Raw genomic sequence first — 18,538 nt, 5'->3', positions numbered from 1 at the left:
AGGATTCTGGAAATTTATTCTAAAGAAATAATTCAGAGGAGGAACAAAACTTTTATGCATGAATAACTTATGGCATTATCTATAATTTGAAAAGCTGGAAACAATTTTAAATGTCTATCAGTGAAGGATGCTCAAGTAAGTTATGGTGTACTAACTGTATAGAATATTATAACACCATCAAAATTCTTTTGGAGACAATATCAAAACTGGAAAATGGTTATGGGAGAATGTGTAAAATACAAACTAGGAAATTATTTGTAAGGCAATATTACAACTATAAAAATACAACTATAAATATATAAAAATGTGTATTTCAACAAAGACTGGACAAGAATAGATGAAAAAATGAAAACATATAACTTGAAATTGTGAGCAATTTTAAACTTTTTAAATTCTTTATTAGTTTTACTCTTAAAGAAGTTGAACTGGATAGGGTTGAAAAATGATACATTTGAGAAGAATGTTTGAATCACTTTGGTTATGTTATTTTTGAGATAGTATACTAGGATACTTTGTTGTGATTTTTATCTTATACTTTACTTAATTTTTAAATTTCAGCCATCGGAGATAGAAATGGAGACTCAGATACATCTCTATGGTCACACAGAAGAGATAACCAGCTTATTTGTTTGCAAACCATACAGTATTCTGATAAGTGTGAGCAGAGATGGAACCTGCATCGTATGGGATTTAAACAGGTACAGAAGGTCTCCAACTCAAACATAGCTATTTTTAATATGTCAGTTTTTACTATATGAAATAAAAACACTAAAGCAGTATCTTTTCATTATAATAATTTTAAGCATGAAACACATACCTAAAGATAATATTACCTTTATAATTTTATTGAAATCAAAAAATCAGATAGGAAAACATGTATGCCTTATGAATAATGCATACATAGAGTGAGAAAAAGAATTCTAAAATAGCATGTAATTGTATTCAGTGATCATATGAAAATTCATATCTTTTGTCTTCTAGGTTGTGCTATGTACAAACTCTGGCAGGACACAAAAGCCCTGTCACAGCTGTCTCTGCCAGTGAAACCTCAGGTGACATTGCTACTGTGTGTGATTCAGGTGAGCTTTGCCCCAGACCCAAGCACAGGGATGGGACTCCAACAGCACATTTGGCCAGCTGGTTACCTCCTAGGTTGAGCTGTTGGACTTCGAATTCTCTCAGGTCCCTGCCAGATCTAAACCATTTGGCAATAGGATGTATGTGTATTGAAATACAATAAGGTCCAAGCCGTGGCTCATCAATTTAGGCATCAACTTATGCAAAAGTTAGTGTTGTCATAATTAAATTCTTTTCCTGATACGTGTTAAATTGCATTTGAGCACATATAAGTTAACCAAATTACTGTTAACATAATTATTTGAATTTTCTTGGTTTTGGTTTTTCTAACCTTTTTTGCTTCTGCTTTTCAACTATTAACTTTGTTACCTTCCTTCTGTCAAAGAACACAATTTTAACAAATTAAGTTTAAAGGTTGAATTTGCTTTTATATTCATGAATTGAGCAGTATCCCATCTATGAAATAGAAAGGCGCTCCAATGAGCTGAGCGGAGGAGGTGGGCTTTATGGGCAGAAAAGGCTGAAGAAAGCAGAAACAAGGAAGAAAATGTGAATTGGTCATTTCAACATTACTTTCCTTATAGGATTAAAGCAGAGGGACTTCCTTGCCAGGCTGGCTCAAGTTGACTGGGCCCTTTGTGATTGAATGCTGTGAATCTCTTATTTTTTAGAAAATTGTCCCATTTTTAAGTTTGGTGTTATTACATGACACCTAGCATGAGTGACTCCATTCTGGTTTGGTCTGGTTTGTGGGGGCCTCCCGCAGGGGCTCAGTCCAGAACAGTGGCCTCCCATAAATTGTATTTAAACACTCCTGACTAAATGAAAAACATCAGCAGATGACCAACTTTGACTATATGTCTTCCAGTGGCTGAGAGGGAACAAGAGTATAGAATAACAAGTGGAAGTATTAATTTGCCTTAAAAACTACATGACAAAGATATCACCTAATCAAAAGTCTTGTTTTTGTTTTATGTTTTTCATGTGTACATGTTAAAGAACCAGTGCATCCAGCAGAAAAGTTGGAAAACTCATGAATTTTCTGTTTGCATTTCTATTTTTAAGGATCTTAAAATTGAAAGGATCCTTTGAAAAACTGTTTTTTTCCTTCCTGTCCATTCAGTATAGAATATCTTTCACGCATGTAAGTGGGTAGTCCTCTATCCTTTGCTTTCATTTTTTATATTGTTTGGTTTTTTTCTGACACCAAGTGTGTGGTGTCTTTCCAAACACCAGCCAGTTGTCTGACACCAAGTCGGTGTCCAACAGTGTAATTCATTCTGACACTACTTGAAGTTAGCAAATTCGGGGGTTGCCATGACTCCCCACCAGGTTCGATAATTCGCTAGAACAACTCACAGAACTCAGTAAATCACTGTACTTACAGCTATAGTTTATCATAGAGGATGGACATGAGCATCAGATGAAGAGGTACATAGGGGCAAGGTCTGGAAGGGTCCCCGAGTATGGGAGCCTCTGACCTTGCGGAGTCAGGGTTGTGGAGTTTGGATGCAGCACCCTCTGGTGTACAGATTTCTTCACCAACCAGGAAGTGCTCCTAACTTTGTCATTTAGGAATTTTATGGAGGTTTCATTACATAGGCATGATTGATTAAACCATTGGCCACTGGTGACTGAGCTCAATCTCCAGCCCCTCTCCACTCCTTGGAGGTAGGCATGGGAGTGAGGTGGGGCGTTGTCTGAAAGTTCCAATTCTCTAATCATGTGGTTGGTTTGTCTGGTGACCAGCCACCATCCTGAAGCTATCTAGCCCGCCCCCCCATGAGTCACCTCAATGGCATACAAAAATCAGTAAATTCCAAGGGTTTTAGGTTTTATTTTTTAATTATGTTACAGATCTCTTGGAGTTTTGTTGTTTTTATAAAATACTCACTAAGAATAAATAGTAAGAATAGTATTCAAGAAAAGTAATGTCTTCAGTCATGATTTAAGACTCCAGATGTGAAAGTATTTTTGCAAGTCTTAGCCTCCAGTAATAAAATAATGTCATGAAAACATTTTTATTTCCTAATGACCATAACTAAGGGAAACGATCTCGCTTAAACAGTTGACTTTGGTAACACAAGTGTGAGCAGATGATTGATGATTTTGCTAATTTTTCTTCCTTGATTTGTACATTAGCAGCTTTTAGTGTGACACGTCAAGAGGGATGCTGGGGAAATAATATAATGATTTTTTATAGAGAGTTCTCTACCTTCTTGTTTTGGCAGCATTTGAAAGTTAGGACTGATCCTGAGGGAACTGAATTTTGTAAAGTTAATTACTTCCTTGCTGCCAGTAGTGATTTATATCTGTGCTATTATATCAGCTAGTCATACGGGAACTAGAAACAAAATTACTTTTGCTGCAATTACCAGCTCACTAGTAGGGTGTTCGGGTGTCCCTGGGCAGCGCACACAGTGTGATAGGGTAATGGGTAAAACTTTTTTCCAATTTCAACCAAAAGGCTTTCTCTCAACTTTTTTAAAGCCTCTTGGTACATATATAAAAGGAATCTTATAGAGCATTTGGTACATAGAGAACATAATTTTTAAAATTACTTTTAAAAAGAGGCCAAACTTATATTTAGTGACCCAGACTAAAGTTTATCCTCCTATTTTCTTATAGGCCAAGAAAGGAAGAAAGTTATCAGATTTAGCCTACTAAAAATCTTGACTCTTTAGTGGGTACCATCCAAGTAATGTTAAAATCAAAATTAAAAATAAATAAACATGTATATATATACATATATATACAGTTGGCCCTCTGTGTGGGTTCCACATCTGTGGATTCAACCAACAGAAGATTGAAAATATTTGGGAAAAAAACAGATGGTCGAGTCTGTACTGAACATGTAAAACATACCTTTTTTCTTGTCATCATTCCCTAAACAATACAGTGTTCCACTTACATAGCATTTATATTATATTAGGTACTGTAAATAATCTAGAGACGATATGTGTAGGTATATGCTAGCACCATGGCATTTTGTGTAACAAAGGACTTGAGCATCCATGGATTTTGGTATCCACAGGGGTCCTTGAACCAATCCCCTTTGGATACCGAGGGACAACTGTGTATGTAGTATGTGTGTGTATAAAATCTTCTCAAAAGGTAGATTGGTAAACTCATTCCCCTTGATTATAATTATAATTCCTCAGTTCGTATTATCGGATATGGTTTTTATAGTGATAAGATGTGAAACTTGTTACACCATGAAAATGTAATGGATGATTCCTGGGTTTTTTTTTTTAAACCATTCTACCACTGGATCAAAATATATGCCTTTGAACTAGGGTGAGATACCCATAGCCTAGTCCTCTGTTGCCAGTGACATGATAAAGTTCATATAATATTCTAAAATTCAGGATGGGGTTCTTCAATTTATTTTAATATCCATGACAATATATAGGAAGAATAGAGATATTTTTCAGAAATACCTGAGTTTATGGCTTTCAGTTCATGTGTTAAATTATACATGAAAGCAATCTAGTATTGGGTAATAATCTTGAATTTGGATATTTACAGTTTTAGGCAGATGAGTAGTTATTTGGTTTTATGGTAGCCCAAGATGCTGGGTAAGCTATTAGGATAATTCTTTGGCTGCTAAGTTCTAAATGATGCTTCAAAGAGTACAGGCCCATATTTAGATTTTTTGTTTTGCAGGATTAAGCCTGTATGTCAGTATCTTTTATGGATATGTATCCAGTGACTTTAATAACCCTCTAACCGTACTAGTACCCATCTGTTTGCTTTATCTTTTTTAAAAAATTTCTTAGCAGATATTAAATTAAAAAGAAAGCGTGAAATGTAGCCTACTCATGGAAAAGATGATTTTATCATCTACAATTTTATTTCTTTAGCATACTGAATCTCCAGCATCTTGATGCTATATTTAGATATCTCCTAATCAGTGTTCTACAGTGGGAAATCTTAGTAAAACACTGGGCATTTGTGGGGGGGAGGGGTAGCAAAGCATATTTAACATAAAAGTTGCCATTACAGCCATTTTTTAAGTATTCGATTCAGTAGCAGTAATTACGTAACAGTGCTGTGCAACCATTACTACTGTTTCAAAATCTTTGCCATCACTCCAAACAGAACCTCTGTAACCATTAAACAATAATTCCACATTCCTCCTCTCCCACCCCCCAGCCCCTAGTAACCTTTATTCTACTTTCTGTCTCTGAATTTCCCTATTATAGATAAGTGGAATTATATAGTATCATACAGTACTTGTCCTTTTGTATATCTGGCTTATTTTACTTAGCATGTTTTCAGGGTTCATCCATGTTGTAGCATATGGTCCTTTTTATGATTGAATCCTATTGCATTATATGCACACACACATTCACACTCACTTTATTTTGTTTATCTATTCATCTGTTGATGGACATTTGTGTGGTTCCACCTTTTGGTTATCATGAATAATGCTGCAACGTACTGGACATTTTTGTCTGTGGTGTTTGATGGTCTTTAACATATCTTTAAATAAAGAAGCATTTCTAATATTTGTTTCTTTGCTATAAGATATAAAATATAAAATATTTTCATTATCTTAATAAAGTAGAGAAATAAATTCTCTACTTTTATGTTAGTCCTAATGAGAAGATAAGATTAAGTGTAGTGAGACTATGTCATCCAAGTTTTATCATGCCTCCTAACCTCTTTTTTTTTTTAATTTCAAAATATTAAGGAGGTACAAACGTTTTTGGTTACATGGATCACTTTTGTAATGCTTGAGTCATGGGTATAAGTGTGCCCATCACCCAAATAGTGTTCACTCTACCTGTTAGGTAGGCTTTTGCCCCTCCCCTCCACTCTTTCCCCCCGTTTGATTTCCATTGACTTTTACTTCCCTCTGTACACATGTGTGCTAATTGGTCAGTTCCAATTTAATAATGAGTACAAGCATTTGTTTTTCCATTCTTGAGCTACTTCACTTAGGAGAATGGTCTCTAGTTCCATCCAGGTTAATACAAGAGGTATTAGTTCACCATTTTTTAGTGGCTGAGTAGTACTCCCTGGTATACATATACCACATTTTATTAATCCACTCATGTATTGATGGGCACTTGGATTGATTCCACATTTTTGCAATTGTGAATTTTGCTGCAATAAGCATTCGAGTGCAGGTGTCTTTTTGATAGAAAGACTTCTTTTCCTCTGGGTAGATACACAGTGGTGGGATTGCTGGATCTAATGGTAGGTCGACTTTTAGTTCTTTGAGAAATCTCCACACTGTTTTCCGTAGAGGTTGTACTAATTTGCAGTCCCACCAAAAGTGTATAAGTGTTCTTTTCTCTCTGCATCCACACCAGCATCTATTGGTTTTGGACTTTTTAATAAAAGCCATTCTAACAGGAGTAAGATGGTTTTAATTTGCATTTCCCTGATGATTAGTGACATTGAGCATTTTTTCATATGTGTATTGGTCATTTGTCTATCTTCTTTTGAGAAGCTTCTGTTCATGTCATTTGCCCACTTTTTAATGGGGTTTTGGGGGGGGGTTATTTTTGCTGATTTGCTTAAGTTCTTTGTAGATTCTGGGTACTGGCCTTTTATCAGATATATAGTTTGTGACTATTGTCTACCATTCTGTAGGTTGTCTATTTGCTCTATTGATTGTTTCCTTAGCTGTGCAAAAGCTTTTTAGTTTAATCAAGTCCCATTTATTTGTTTTTGTTGTTGCTGTGATTGCCATTGGGGTCTTCTTCATAAATTCTTTGCCTAGGCTGATATCTAGAAGAGTTTTTCCTACATTGTCTTCTAGAATTCTTATGGTTTCGTCCCTTACATTGAAGTCTTTTGTCCATCTTCAATTAATTTTTGTGAGTGGTGAGAGATAGGGGTTTTGTTTCATTCTTCTGCATGTGGCTATCCAATTTTCCCAGCACCATTTATTGAATAGGGAGGGATTCTTTTCCCCAGTATAGGTTGTTGTCTGCTTTGTCAAAGATCAGTTGGCTATAGGTAGGTGGTTTTATATCTGGGGGTCTCTATTTTTGTGCCAATACCACACCATTTTGGTTACTATAGCCTTGTAGTATAGTTTGAAGTCTGATAATGTGATGCCTCCAGATGTGTTCTTTTTGCTTAAGATTGCTTTGGCTGTTTGGATTCTTTTCTGGTTCCAAACGAAGTGTAGAATTATTTTTTCTAGATCTGTGAAGTATAACATTGGTATTTTGATGGGGATTGCATTGAATCTGTAGATCATTTTGGGTAGTGTGGACATTTTAACAGTGTTGATCCTGCCAATCCATGAGCATGTTTTTCCATTTATTTGTGTCCTCTGCAGTTTCTTTCCTCAGTGTTTCATCGTCCTCCTTGTAGAGATCTTTCACCTCCTTGCTAGCCTCTTTCTGGATCAGTGTGAGAATATTTCCCCAGAGAAGGCTGAACGCTTCGTCATGAGGCCCCAAACCACCAGCTCCAGTTTACAAAGCATGGCAGCAATTATTGCCTTCCCCGCCCCCCAGAAAACTACAGAAAAGTTTGGTTACTCTGTAGTCTTTGAAAATAAAAAATTGATTTAATAAGGCATTGATGTATAAGAGTCAATCCTAGATGTTCTAAAGAATAAATTGCCTTCTTTTTTTAAGAATTAGTTTTTAACTCAGATAATTTTTACTACAACTTTCTTTTCTCTTAATCACACTTGTCTCTTACTGATTGTTTCACAGAATATTTTATTCTCTTTTTGGAGATTATTTAGCTTTCTAGTTTTTCAAAAACATAATTCAGATTTGGTAGTTTACATGCTGAAATATTACAATTACACAAAGATTTATGATTAATTTACCTTGTTGCTCTACATCGTAGATTGCGTTTTTATTTTTTTCACTGATCATTGTCTCTAGATTAATATGTAAAGCTCTGTACAACTCATAATGTAGTCATTTCATTAATAGTCTTCAGTCATGGATTGCTTATAAACTTCATCTCTAAGCAGACAAGCTTGGCCCTCAGGGATGCACTTTTGGGCCCCCGTATGGGTGGGCTCTGAGATGCCCACGTTCTGGTAACCTGCTGGATGATTTGGGTGTTTTAGCTGGCGGAGGCAGTGACCTCAGACTCTGGACAGTGAACGGGGACCTCGTTGGACATGTCCACTGTAGGGAGATCATTTGTTCCGTTGCTTTCTCCAACCAACCTGAGGGAGTATCTATCAATGTAATTGCTGGAGGATTAGAAAATGGAATTGTAAGGTAAGAGGAATTTGGATTCTCTTTTTTTTGCTTTCATTCATAAGGACACAGCAGTTTCAGAAATTAGTTTTTGATATCTAGGCATATTAATATTCAATATTTAGAGATTTTAAAACATCTTTGGATAAAGGTTCTTCCTGTTTTATTTCTAAATAATAAAGATAGCTTTAGTGCAGTTTTGAAGTTTTATGTTAACTATAAAAGATTAACAATATGAAAGTATATAAAGCTAAAAGTTCCCATATTGTTGCAAATTTCCAAAGGTAACTACTGTTTGTTGTTTGTTATATTTCCTTCCTAATGACTTATCTCAAAGAAACAAATATGTAGGGTTTTTTAGTGAGGGTAATTTTAGTTTGCATAATTAGATGATGACTTTTTTCACCTCTAGGTTATGGAGTACATGGGACTTAAAGCCTGTGAGAGAAATTACATTTCCCAAATCAAATAAGCCTATCATAAGGTAAGATCTTACCCCGCCTTATTCTTCATAATATAATTTGTGATTGCATTTTTCTTAGAGTGATATTAAATTGCACAAACCCAAAGAAATGTGTGATTGAAGTCATCATGAAAAGCTGGCCATTTTATCCACGACCCAGCAGCAAGAGGAACCACACACTCCTTATCTTCGTGGAACTTAAAATCTGAGTCAGTAACTCAGAGTCTAACGGAAAGCTATGCTGGTAGTGTGCCCAGGGAAGGCCTCTAGAATTATAGGTCCTTTTTCCTTCCTTATTTGGAAAGACCATAATGGTGATTGATAGTAGCAGGAGTGTGCTTGACACAGTGGAGAAACAACCAGTTTATTTGCTCAGTTAACAAATTTGACTTGAGGTCGGGCGCGGTGGCTCACGCCTGTAATCCTAGCACTCTGGGAGGCCGAGGTGGGCGGATCGTTTGAGCTCAGGAGTTCGAGACCAGCCTGAGCAAGAGCGAGACCCCACCTCTACTTAAAATAGAAAGAAATTATATGGACAGCTAAAAATATATATAGAAAAAATTAGCCGGGCATGGTGGTGCATGCCTGTAGTCCCAGCTACTCGGGAGGCTGAGACAGGAGGATCGCTTGAGCTCAGGAGTTTGAGGTTGCTGTGAGCTAGGCTGACGCCACGGCACTCACTCTAGCCTGGGCAACAGAGTGAGACTCTGTCTCAAAAAAAAAAAAAAAAAAAAAAAAAAAAACAAATTTGACTTGAAAAACTCAATTGGAAGAAAAGTGATTCAAATTCTACTTTATTAAAATAAGTTTATTTTCAATGTACTAAATTTAAAGTTTAAAAAACCTAAAGTTATTATTTATTAATGTTGTATTTTTTTTTTTGCCCTTTTTTCTTTCAGGGAAATAAAATATATCCATTAAATAATTATCATTTATTTCTATAAGGAGGAAATATAGTCCTGTTATATTTTTTAACGTTTCCTACACCCAAGTATTTGTTGTTTTGGTAAGAAAGCATAAACAAGAAGGAAAAACAAGAGATACAAAGAAAGGACAGATGCACTGAGGTCTTTGATCCTGATTTTATCCTGTGTCACCTGGTTAGAATGAGCATCGTAAAGTTGTCAGCAGAGTGACTATGTTAGAATTACAGTGGAGGCCGGGCGCAGTGGCTCACGCCTGTCATCCTAGCACTCTGGGAGGCTGAGGCGGGTGGATCGCTGGAGGTCAGGAGTTCAAGACCAGCCTAAGCAAGAGCAAGACCCCGTCTCTACTAAAAATAGAAAGAAATTATCTGGCCAACTAAAAATATATATAGAAAAAATGAGCCGGGCATGGTGGCGCATGCCTGTAGTCCCAGCTACTCGGGAGGCTGAAGCAGGAGGATTGCTTGAGCTCAGGAGTTTGAGGTTGCTGTGAGCTAGGCTGACGCCACGGCACTTGCTCTAGCCTGGGCACTCACTCTAGCCTGGGCAACAGAGCGAGACTCTGTCTCAAAAAAAAAAAATTACAGAGGAAACCAGTGAGTCGTAGGCAGTCATTCAGTTTGTGGCTCTGCTCCAGTGAAGATATCTTAACCGCTTTACATTAACTTCTACATGATGATCAATATGCTAATACAGTTTTAAGAAATATAATGTACAAACGGGATCTTTTTTTTACAGCCTTACATTTTCTTGTGATGGCCACCATTTGTACACGGCAAACAGTGATGGGACCGTGATTGCCTGGTGTCGGAAGGACCAGCAGCGCTTGAAACAGCCGATGTTCTATTCCTTCCTTAGTAGCTATGCAGCCGGATGAACGTGAGAGAACTTTGCATTCTCTAAAGCACTTTAGCTCCAAACTAGATTTGTTGACTTCACCAGTTTAAGAGGTTGAACCTGAAGAAACGGATGACTAAACAAACCATCTGAATAATGATAAAATCTATTCATCTGCACAAAATTCTAAAGCCTCAAAAGGTCCTGAGAAGAAAGCTCTATACTAATTTAGTGATAATCTGTAAGAGTATGCACTAACCAACAAGTTTTAAGTCTTGCATGGTAAATTAAAATGATCTTCTTCAAGTTTCTTCCCACAGAGGTATCCCCAAGAAAAGATTAAGGTCTCCCCTTTTTCCATTATTCCAAAAGAGCCAGTAAAGTTTAAATTGGTTTGCTAATTGCTAAATAAAGTACTCTAAAATTTATATTTTAAAAGTGTTCTGCCCTGAGATACCCATCCACATACACAGCCCCCAAAAAATGAAAGAAAAAAAGATAAGAATTTTCAGAACTTGATAATTGCTTTCTTTGAGAAACAAATAATTCAGTAGGTGCCTCAGCACCCAACATTTTAGGGAATGTCTGGATACTAAAATGAAACTGCTAATGAATCTCAATGTTAGGCAGTTTTTGCCAGTTGCCTTCTTAGCTCAAAGGAGAAACAGAATTTTTTGATAACCACAAATAAGAATACAGGTATCTTTGATTTCAGACACATTCTGTTTCTTCATAAAATTTTACTTAAAATCTGTGACACTAGATATTGAATGTCCTTAGTTGAGTCACTAAGGTTTAAACACAATGATAAAGCTTTCAAAGTCTGCCATTTACAGAGCATTGAATACTTACCAATTTGTAATAGAAAGCCTCCGCTATGCAAGAAGTTTGCACAGGTATTAATAATACAGCCGAGGCAAGGCATTTAATCTAATCTGCGGGAAGAATTATCTTCCCCAGAACAGAATTATAAAAGAAAAGGAGACAGCTTACTTTGTTTTAAAAAGGATGCAGAATAATTCTTTTAGGAAACCATTTTCATTCTGTTTCTACTGACCTGTACCACCTGAGAATTCTAGGAACAATAGTAAAATCTAAGTATACTCCTCAGCAAACTTACACACCATAAAGACAGAATTCCTAAAAATCTTGGAATAGTCTGTCTCTACTGTGATATTACGGCTATATTTTTACTTGGGGTGCTGCTTTATTGGCTTTGAAAACACTGTAAAATCAGCTCAGTAATATGTTACCGTGGGATGAAAATGCATATCCCTGCCTAAGAATAACGTACGCATTTATTATGGAAATTTAATTCATATGGTGTTTACAGAACTACTTTTGTAACTTCCACAGTTTCTAAAACATTCTGCTTAAAAGCTGTATAAAATACAATTCCAAAGTCTCTGCTGTCAGGACAGACACGAGAGAAAGCCACGTATGCTTTTGACCTCAAACTGCACACGCCTGTGAGGGCACTTGGCAGGCTGCAGTTAGATCATGGTTTGCTCGGGCAAGGTGTTAATTCCGAGGTCCACAGAGGTGCAGAGATGAGATTATTCCTATTCACGTTGAAGTGATTTGCTTTGTTTAAGAAAAAAAAAAAATGCAGCTATTGTCTAGCTTTCATTTTTTTACTGAGAACTTTAAATTAGTTCCCTATTAGAATAGGGTTGCTACTCAGTCTTTTTTTAAGGCCGAATTTCATCATTTATCTAAAGAGAAAATATGCAAAATAACTGGTCTTGTTAAGAGTGCAATATTATATTTTTATGTAAAAATAAAAACTAATTGGGGGGATTATTTATTCAGCATGAGACCTAATATGTATATGTTTGAAACACTTCATAATGTGCATGTTGTAGCAAACATTTCTGTAAATTATCACAAGCTCTGTTATCTTTGTATACACTGCCACTTCAATTTGGAAATAAATTTCATAAAAATAGATTTGAATACCTATTCTTCTTCAAACTATTTAAATATTATGACCCGATGTCAAATTGATGGAGTTTTTTTTTTTTTTTAACTCACCTAAGTTCTCTCTGTAGTTCCATATAAATTTATATCACTAGGAAAAGATAACTTTCATTTCTTATTGTGGTTTTTGTGTTAAATTTCATATTTCAACCTCTAATACCTTTAAATGAAGTTTATACATGAGTCCCAAGATCAAACCACTCATTTTAAAGAAAAGAACATCTGTCCCACCCCCCAAAGAAGATTTATCCTGACCCCTGCCGTGTGCCAGGCACCATACTAAGTGCTGAGGATATCGTCTTGCACAAAATATAGCTGTTCCCTGCGCTCCTGGAGGTTACAAGCCAGCGAGAAACCACCGTAAATACCGTAAGTGACACACAATGTGTACACAGTTATGAACTGTCGCAAGTGCCAGGCAGGGAGAGTGGAGGGTAACTCTGAAAGATTATAACAGGAGGAATCCAGTTTAGATCGAGGTGATCTAGAAAGCCTCTTGAAAAATTGCAATTTTTGTTAAAACCTAATGGATGAATAGAAGTCTCGTAGGTGACGATGGGGCAGATGTGCTCCGGGTAACACCTGTGCAAAGGCCCAGGGAGGAAAGAGTATCCTGGAAACGCCTGGAAGCGCCGGGCTTGCAACGTGGCGGGTGAAGTCAGCAACAGCAGTCCAAGCCCAGAATGGAGCTTTAGTTTTCTGCTTTGTAGCTGTGGTTTTTCTGTTTGTCTGTTTTCTCCCAGAGACAGGGTCTCACTCTGTCACCCAGGCTACAGTCCAGTGGCGTGATCATAGCTCACTGCAGCCTTGACCTTCTGGGCTCACAACCTCCCTCCTCAGCGTCCAGAGTAGCTGGGACTACAGACGTGCACCACCATGCCCAGCTAGTTTTTCTTCTTTTTTTCTTTTGCCTTTTTCTTTTTAGAGAGGGGTCTCACTCTGTTGCCCATCCTGGTCTCGCATTCCTGGGCTCAAGCAATCCTCCCACCTCAGCCTCCGGAGTCACTGGGACTACCAGCACATGCCACCATGCCAGGCTTGCATCTCTGGTATTTTAAGGGTCCTTAAGACTAGAACGGTCCTGTTCCTAGGTGCCTATCCCCAAGAGAACTCGGCAGCAGCATTTTATCAGTGTAAGCCTGCCAACCCAGATGTCCCCTCCCTACCTCCAAGTCGCAGTTTGACCCGTCCTTTCCACAACACCCGTTGAATGCCAGTCACGTGCAAGCCCAGTGCTGGGTGACGGGTGTGGGGGTGAGGGGTGGGGGAAGCAGACGCAGGGGATTCCGTCCAGCTCTTTCGAGCTCGTGGCTGATAATCTCTTTCTCGCTATTTTGGATGACTTGTTAATGTTCTGAGGCAAAAAAAAGAAGAGCTACAAGGCAGATTTTTAGAAAAGTAAGTAGGGAGGAAAGAAACTCGACAGCTTAATATTTATTTAATCAATAATCTCCAAAAGAGGTTAGCTTGAGACTGAAATGATGGGAGTTCCTGGATTAGCCACGTTAAAGTCCCCCTTTCCTTACTGACTGCCCTTCAGATGCTCCCAGTGTGTCTCCTACTGGGCACAAAATGTCCCAGTTTGTTCCCAAACCGTGCCAATTCTTGGACAACTGTATTATTTTTTCAGTGTATTCCTCAGGGTAACACTCCATATACTATGAAGCCACAGGACTTCAACGGTTAATAGGCTTAAAACCTTTAACCACAAAGACCAACTGAAAAGCCTTACCAGTTGGAGGGTAGATGGGGGAGGAAACAAAACAAAGTATTGCCATTCAAAAGAAGAATTCAAAATAGAAGTTAAAGGGAAGCAAAAGAGGTTTCAGGTTCAGCATTAACTGATATTTTGGAGTATCATGCACAGTTTCATATTACATGCAGTATTTATCAGATATTTCCCCCAGTGTTATTTCCAATTTTAAATGCCATAATTAAAGCAGCTACAGTACAAAAAATAGACACGTATATGTACACTGAGTTGGGAAAGAGATGCCCCCAATTTTATTGTGTGTTATATGACATGAACAGAAAAGTATATACCGCCACTTTGGGGACACTGAGTTACAGTTTAGCTGTTTGAGAGAAGTTAAATAGTACAGTATGTCCTTTGAGGCCAAAATGACTAGCAGATCATTTGAGACTAGGCTACAATATTCTTGCTCAAGAGCTGAGCTTGTTTCTTCTCTCATGAATAAAATGAATGAGAAATGCATTTTTAAAAGATTGTTTTGTGGCAAAATTTGGCTCATTTCCAAAGTGAATTGAACTGGTCTTACCAAAACTTCTGAAGGCTGGTAACAATGAACCATTCTTTCACTCTTAGATTTTTTTCTTTCTCTCTTTCTTTCATTTTTAATAGATTTAGGGAGTACAAGTTGAATTCCATTACATGTATATATTGTATAGTGGTTAAGTCTGGACTTTTAGTGTAACCATCACCCAAGTCGTGTACATTTTACTCCATAGGTAATTTTTCATCCCTGATCTTCCCCTCTTTTGAGTCTCCAGTGTTCATTGTACCACTCTGTGTGTCCTTGTGTAGCCATAGTTTAGCTCCCACTTACAAGGGAGGACATGCAGCATTTGTTTTTCTGTTCCTAAGTCACTTCACATAGAATAATGGCATCCAATTTGCTGCAAAATACATTATTTCTTGCTTTCTTATGGCTGAGTAATACTCAATGGTGTGTAGATATATATACTACATTTTCTGTATCCACTCATCTGTTGATGGATGCTTAGATTGATTCCATATCTTTGCAATTGTGAATTGTGCTGCAGTAAACATATGAGTACAGGTACCTTTTTGATATAATGATTTCTTTGCCTTTGGGTAGATACCCAGTAGTGGGATTGCAGGATCAAGTGGTAGGTCTACCTTTAGTTCTTTGCGAAATCTCCATACTGATCTTCATGGAGGTTGTACTAATTAAGATTTCCATTAACAGTGTATAAGTGTTTTTAACTGCATCTGAGCCAACATCTATTATTTTTTGACTTTTTAATAATGGTCATTCTAATTGAAGTAAAATGGCATCCTATTGTGATTTTAATTTGCATTTTTCTGATGATTAATGATGTTGAGCATTTTTTCATGTTTATTGTCCATTTGCATATCTTTTTTTAAAAAATGCCTATTCATGTCATTTTCCCACTTTTAATGGGGTTGTTTTTTTCTTGCTGATTTGAGTTCCCTGTAGATTCTGGATATTAGTTCTTTGTCAGATACATAGTTTGTGAATGTTTTCTCCCATTCTGTATGTTGTCTATTCTTTTGATTATTTCTTTTGCTGTGTAGAATTTTTTTAGTTTAATTAAGTCCCATTTATCTATTTTTGGTTTTTTTGCATTTGCTTTTGGGGGCCTTAGTCACAAATTCTTTGCCTAAGCCAGTGTCCAGAAGAGTTTTTCCTATGTTTTCTTCTAGAATTTTTATTGTTTCAGGTCTTACATTTAAGTCTTTAATCTATCTTGAGTTAACTTTTGTATATTGTGAGATACAGAGATCCAGTTTCATCCATCTGCATATGGCTATCCAGTTTTCCCAGCACCATTTATTGAATAGCGTGTCCTTTCCCCAGGGTATGTTTTTGTTTGCTTTGTCAAAGATCAGTTGGTTGTGGGTATATAGTTTTATTTCTGGGTTCTCTATTCTGTTCCATTCATCTATGTGTCTACTTTTATGCCAGTACCATGAAGTTTTGGTTACTATAGCCTTATAGTATAATTTGAAGTCAGGTAATGTGATGCCTCTAGTTTTGTTCTTTTTCTGTAGGATTGCTTTGGCTATTTGGGCTCTATTTTGGTTCCATATGATTTTTTTTTCTTTATGAAAAATGACATTGGTATTTTGATAAGGATTGCATTGAATCTGTAGATTGCTTTGGGCAGTATGGACATTTTAACAAAATTGGTTCTTCCAGTCTTTGAGCATGGGATGTTTTTCCATTTGTTTGTGTCATCTATGATTTCTTTTATCAATGAGTTGTATTTCTCCTTGTAGATATCTTTCACCTCCTTTGTTAAATATATTCCTAAGTGTTTTTTTGTTTTTGGTTTGTTTTTTTTTGCAGCTATTGTAAATGGGATTGAGTCCTTGATTTGGTTCTCACCTTGGTTATTATTGGTAGTATATATTAATAGTATATAAAAATGCTATTGATTTTTGTACATTGATTTTATAACCTGAGATTTTGCTGAATTCATTTATCAAACATGCAAACATGGAGGAGTCCTTAGGGTTTTCTAGGTCTAAGATCATATCATCAGCAACCAGATAATTTGACTTTCTCTTTTCCAATTTGGATGCCCTTTTTTTCTTTCTCTTGCCTGATTGCTCTGGGTAGGACTTCCAGTACTACGCTGAATACAAGTGGTGAAAGTGGACATCCTTGTTTTGTTCCAGTTCTTAGGGGGAATGCTTTCAACTTTTCCACAGTCAGTATGATGTTGGCTGTGCAGTTGTCATATGTGGCCTGTATTATTTTGAGTTATGTTCCTTCTGTGCTAAGTTTTTTGGGGGGTTTTATCATGAAGGGATCCTGGATTTTATCAAATGCTTTTTCTGCATCTATGGAGATGATCATATTAATTCTGTTTATGTGGTGAATCACATTTATTGACTTGCTTATGTTGAACCATCCTTGCATCCCTGGGATGAAACCCACTTGATCATGATGATTTATCCTTTTGATGTGCTGTTGGATTCAGTTTGCTAGTATTTTTTTGTTGTTGTTGTTGTTGAGACAGAGTCTCACTCTGTTGCCCAGGCTAGAGTGAGTGCCGTGGCGTCAGCTTAGCTCACAGCAACCTCAAACTCCTGGGCTTAAGCGATCCTACTGCCTCAGCCTCCCGAGTAGCTGGGACTACAGGCATGCGCCACTATGCTCAGCTAATTTTTTCTATATAGATTTTTAGTTGTCCATATAATTTCTTTCTATTTTTAGTAGAGACGGGGTCTCGCTCTTGCTCAGGCTGGTCTCGAACTCCTGACCTCAAGCGATCCACCCGCCTCGGCCTCCCAGAGTGCTAGGATTACAGGTGTGAGCCACCGCGCCCGGCCGGTTTGCTAGTATTTTGTTGAAGATTTTTGTGTCTATTTTCATCAGAGACATTGGTCTGCAGTTTTCTTTTTTTGTTGCATCCTCTCCTGGCTTTGGTATCAGGGTGATACTGGCTTCATAGACTGAGTTAGGGAGGATTCCCTCCTTCTAGAGGGAATTTGGAACAGTTTCAGTAGGATTGGCACCAGTTCTTTTTTGTATGTCTGGTATTAATAGAATTTGGCTATGAATCCATCTGGTCCTAGGCTTTTTTTGTGTCGGAAGATTTTTTTATTACTGATTCAATCCCACTGCTTGTTATTGTTCTGCTCATGAGTTCTATTTCTTCCTTGTTCAATCTTGGAAGGTTGTATGTTTTCAGGAATTCATCCAATTCCTCTAGGTTTTCTAGTTTGTGAGCATATAATTGTTCATATTAGTCTCTGATGATCTTTTGTATTTCTGTGTTATTATTTACAACGTCTCCTTTTTTCATTTCTGATTGTGTTTATTCAGATCTTCTCTCTTCTTTCCTTAGTCTAGCTAATGTTTTATCAATTTTGTTTATTTTTTTGTAGAACCAACTTTTTGTTTCATTGATTCTTTGTGGAGTTTTGTGTGTTTGTGTTGTTTTGTTTTTGTTTTTGTTTTTGTTTTTTTGTCTCTGTTTCATCTAGTTCTGCTCTGATGTTTATTTCTTTTCTTTTGCTAACTTCGGGTTTGGTTTGTTCTTGTTTTTCTAGTTCCTGGAGGTGCAATGTTAGGTTTTTAATTTGTGATCTTTCTACTTTTTTTGATGTAGGCATTTCATGCAATAAACTTCCCTGTCAGCACTGTTTTTGCTGTATCCCACAGGTTTCGGTATGTTTTATTTTCATTTGTTTCAAAAATTTTTTTAGTTCCATCTTTATTTCTTTAATGACCTAGTGATTGTTCAGGAGCATGTTGTTTAATTTCCATATGTTTGTAAAGTTTCTGAAGTTCCTCTTCATGTTGATTTCTAGTTTTATTCCACTGTGG

The 18,538-nt window shown here is 37.0% G+C and overlaps 1 protein-coding gene across 1 annotated transcript in view; it reads left to right on the top strand.

Moving 5' to 3' along the window:
* Positions 1-12,441, top strand: part of LYST (lysosomal trafficking regulator) — a 162,987-nt gene extending 150,546 nt beyond the window's left edge. The window contains exons 49-53 of the mRNA XM_069484565.1: positions 559-698; positions 982-1,079; positions 8,132-8,288; positions 8,680-8,751; positions 10,395-12,441. Of these exons, the coding sequence (XP_069340666.1) occupies positions 559-698; positions 982-1,079; positions 8,132-8,288; positions 8,680-8,751; positions 10,395-10,533 (606 nt within the window). The 3' untranslated portion in view covers positions 10,534-12,441. The remainder of the gene's footprint in view (positions 1-558; positions 699-981; positions 1,080-8,131; positions 8,289-8,679; positions 8,752-10,394) is intronic.
* Positions 12,442-18,538: the final 6,097 nt, after the last annotated feature.

The sequence above is a fragment of the Eulemur rufifrons genome, chromosome 11, assembly GCF_041146395.1.
Source record: "Eulemur rufifrons isolate Redbay chromosome 11, OSU_ERuf_1, whole genome shotgun sequence".
In the NCBI taxonomy this organism is placed as follows: Eukaryota; Metazoa; Chordata; class Mammalia; order Primates; family Lemuridae; genus Eulemur; species Eulemur rufifrons.
This window is presented reverse-complemented; position numbering and strand designations above follow the sequence as displayed.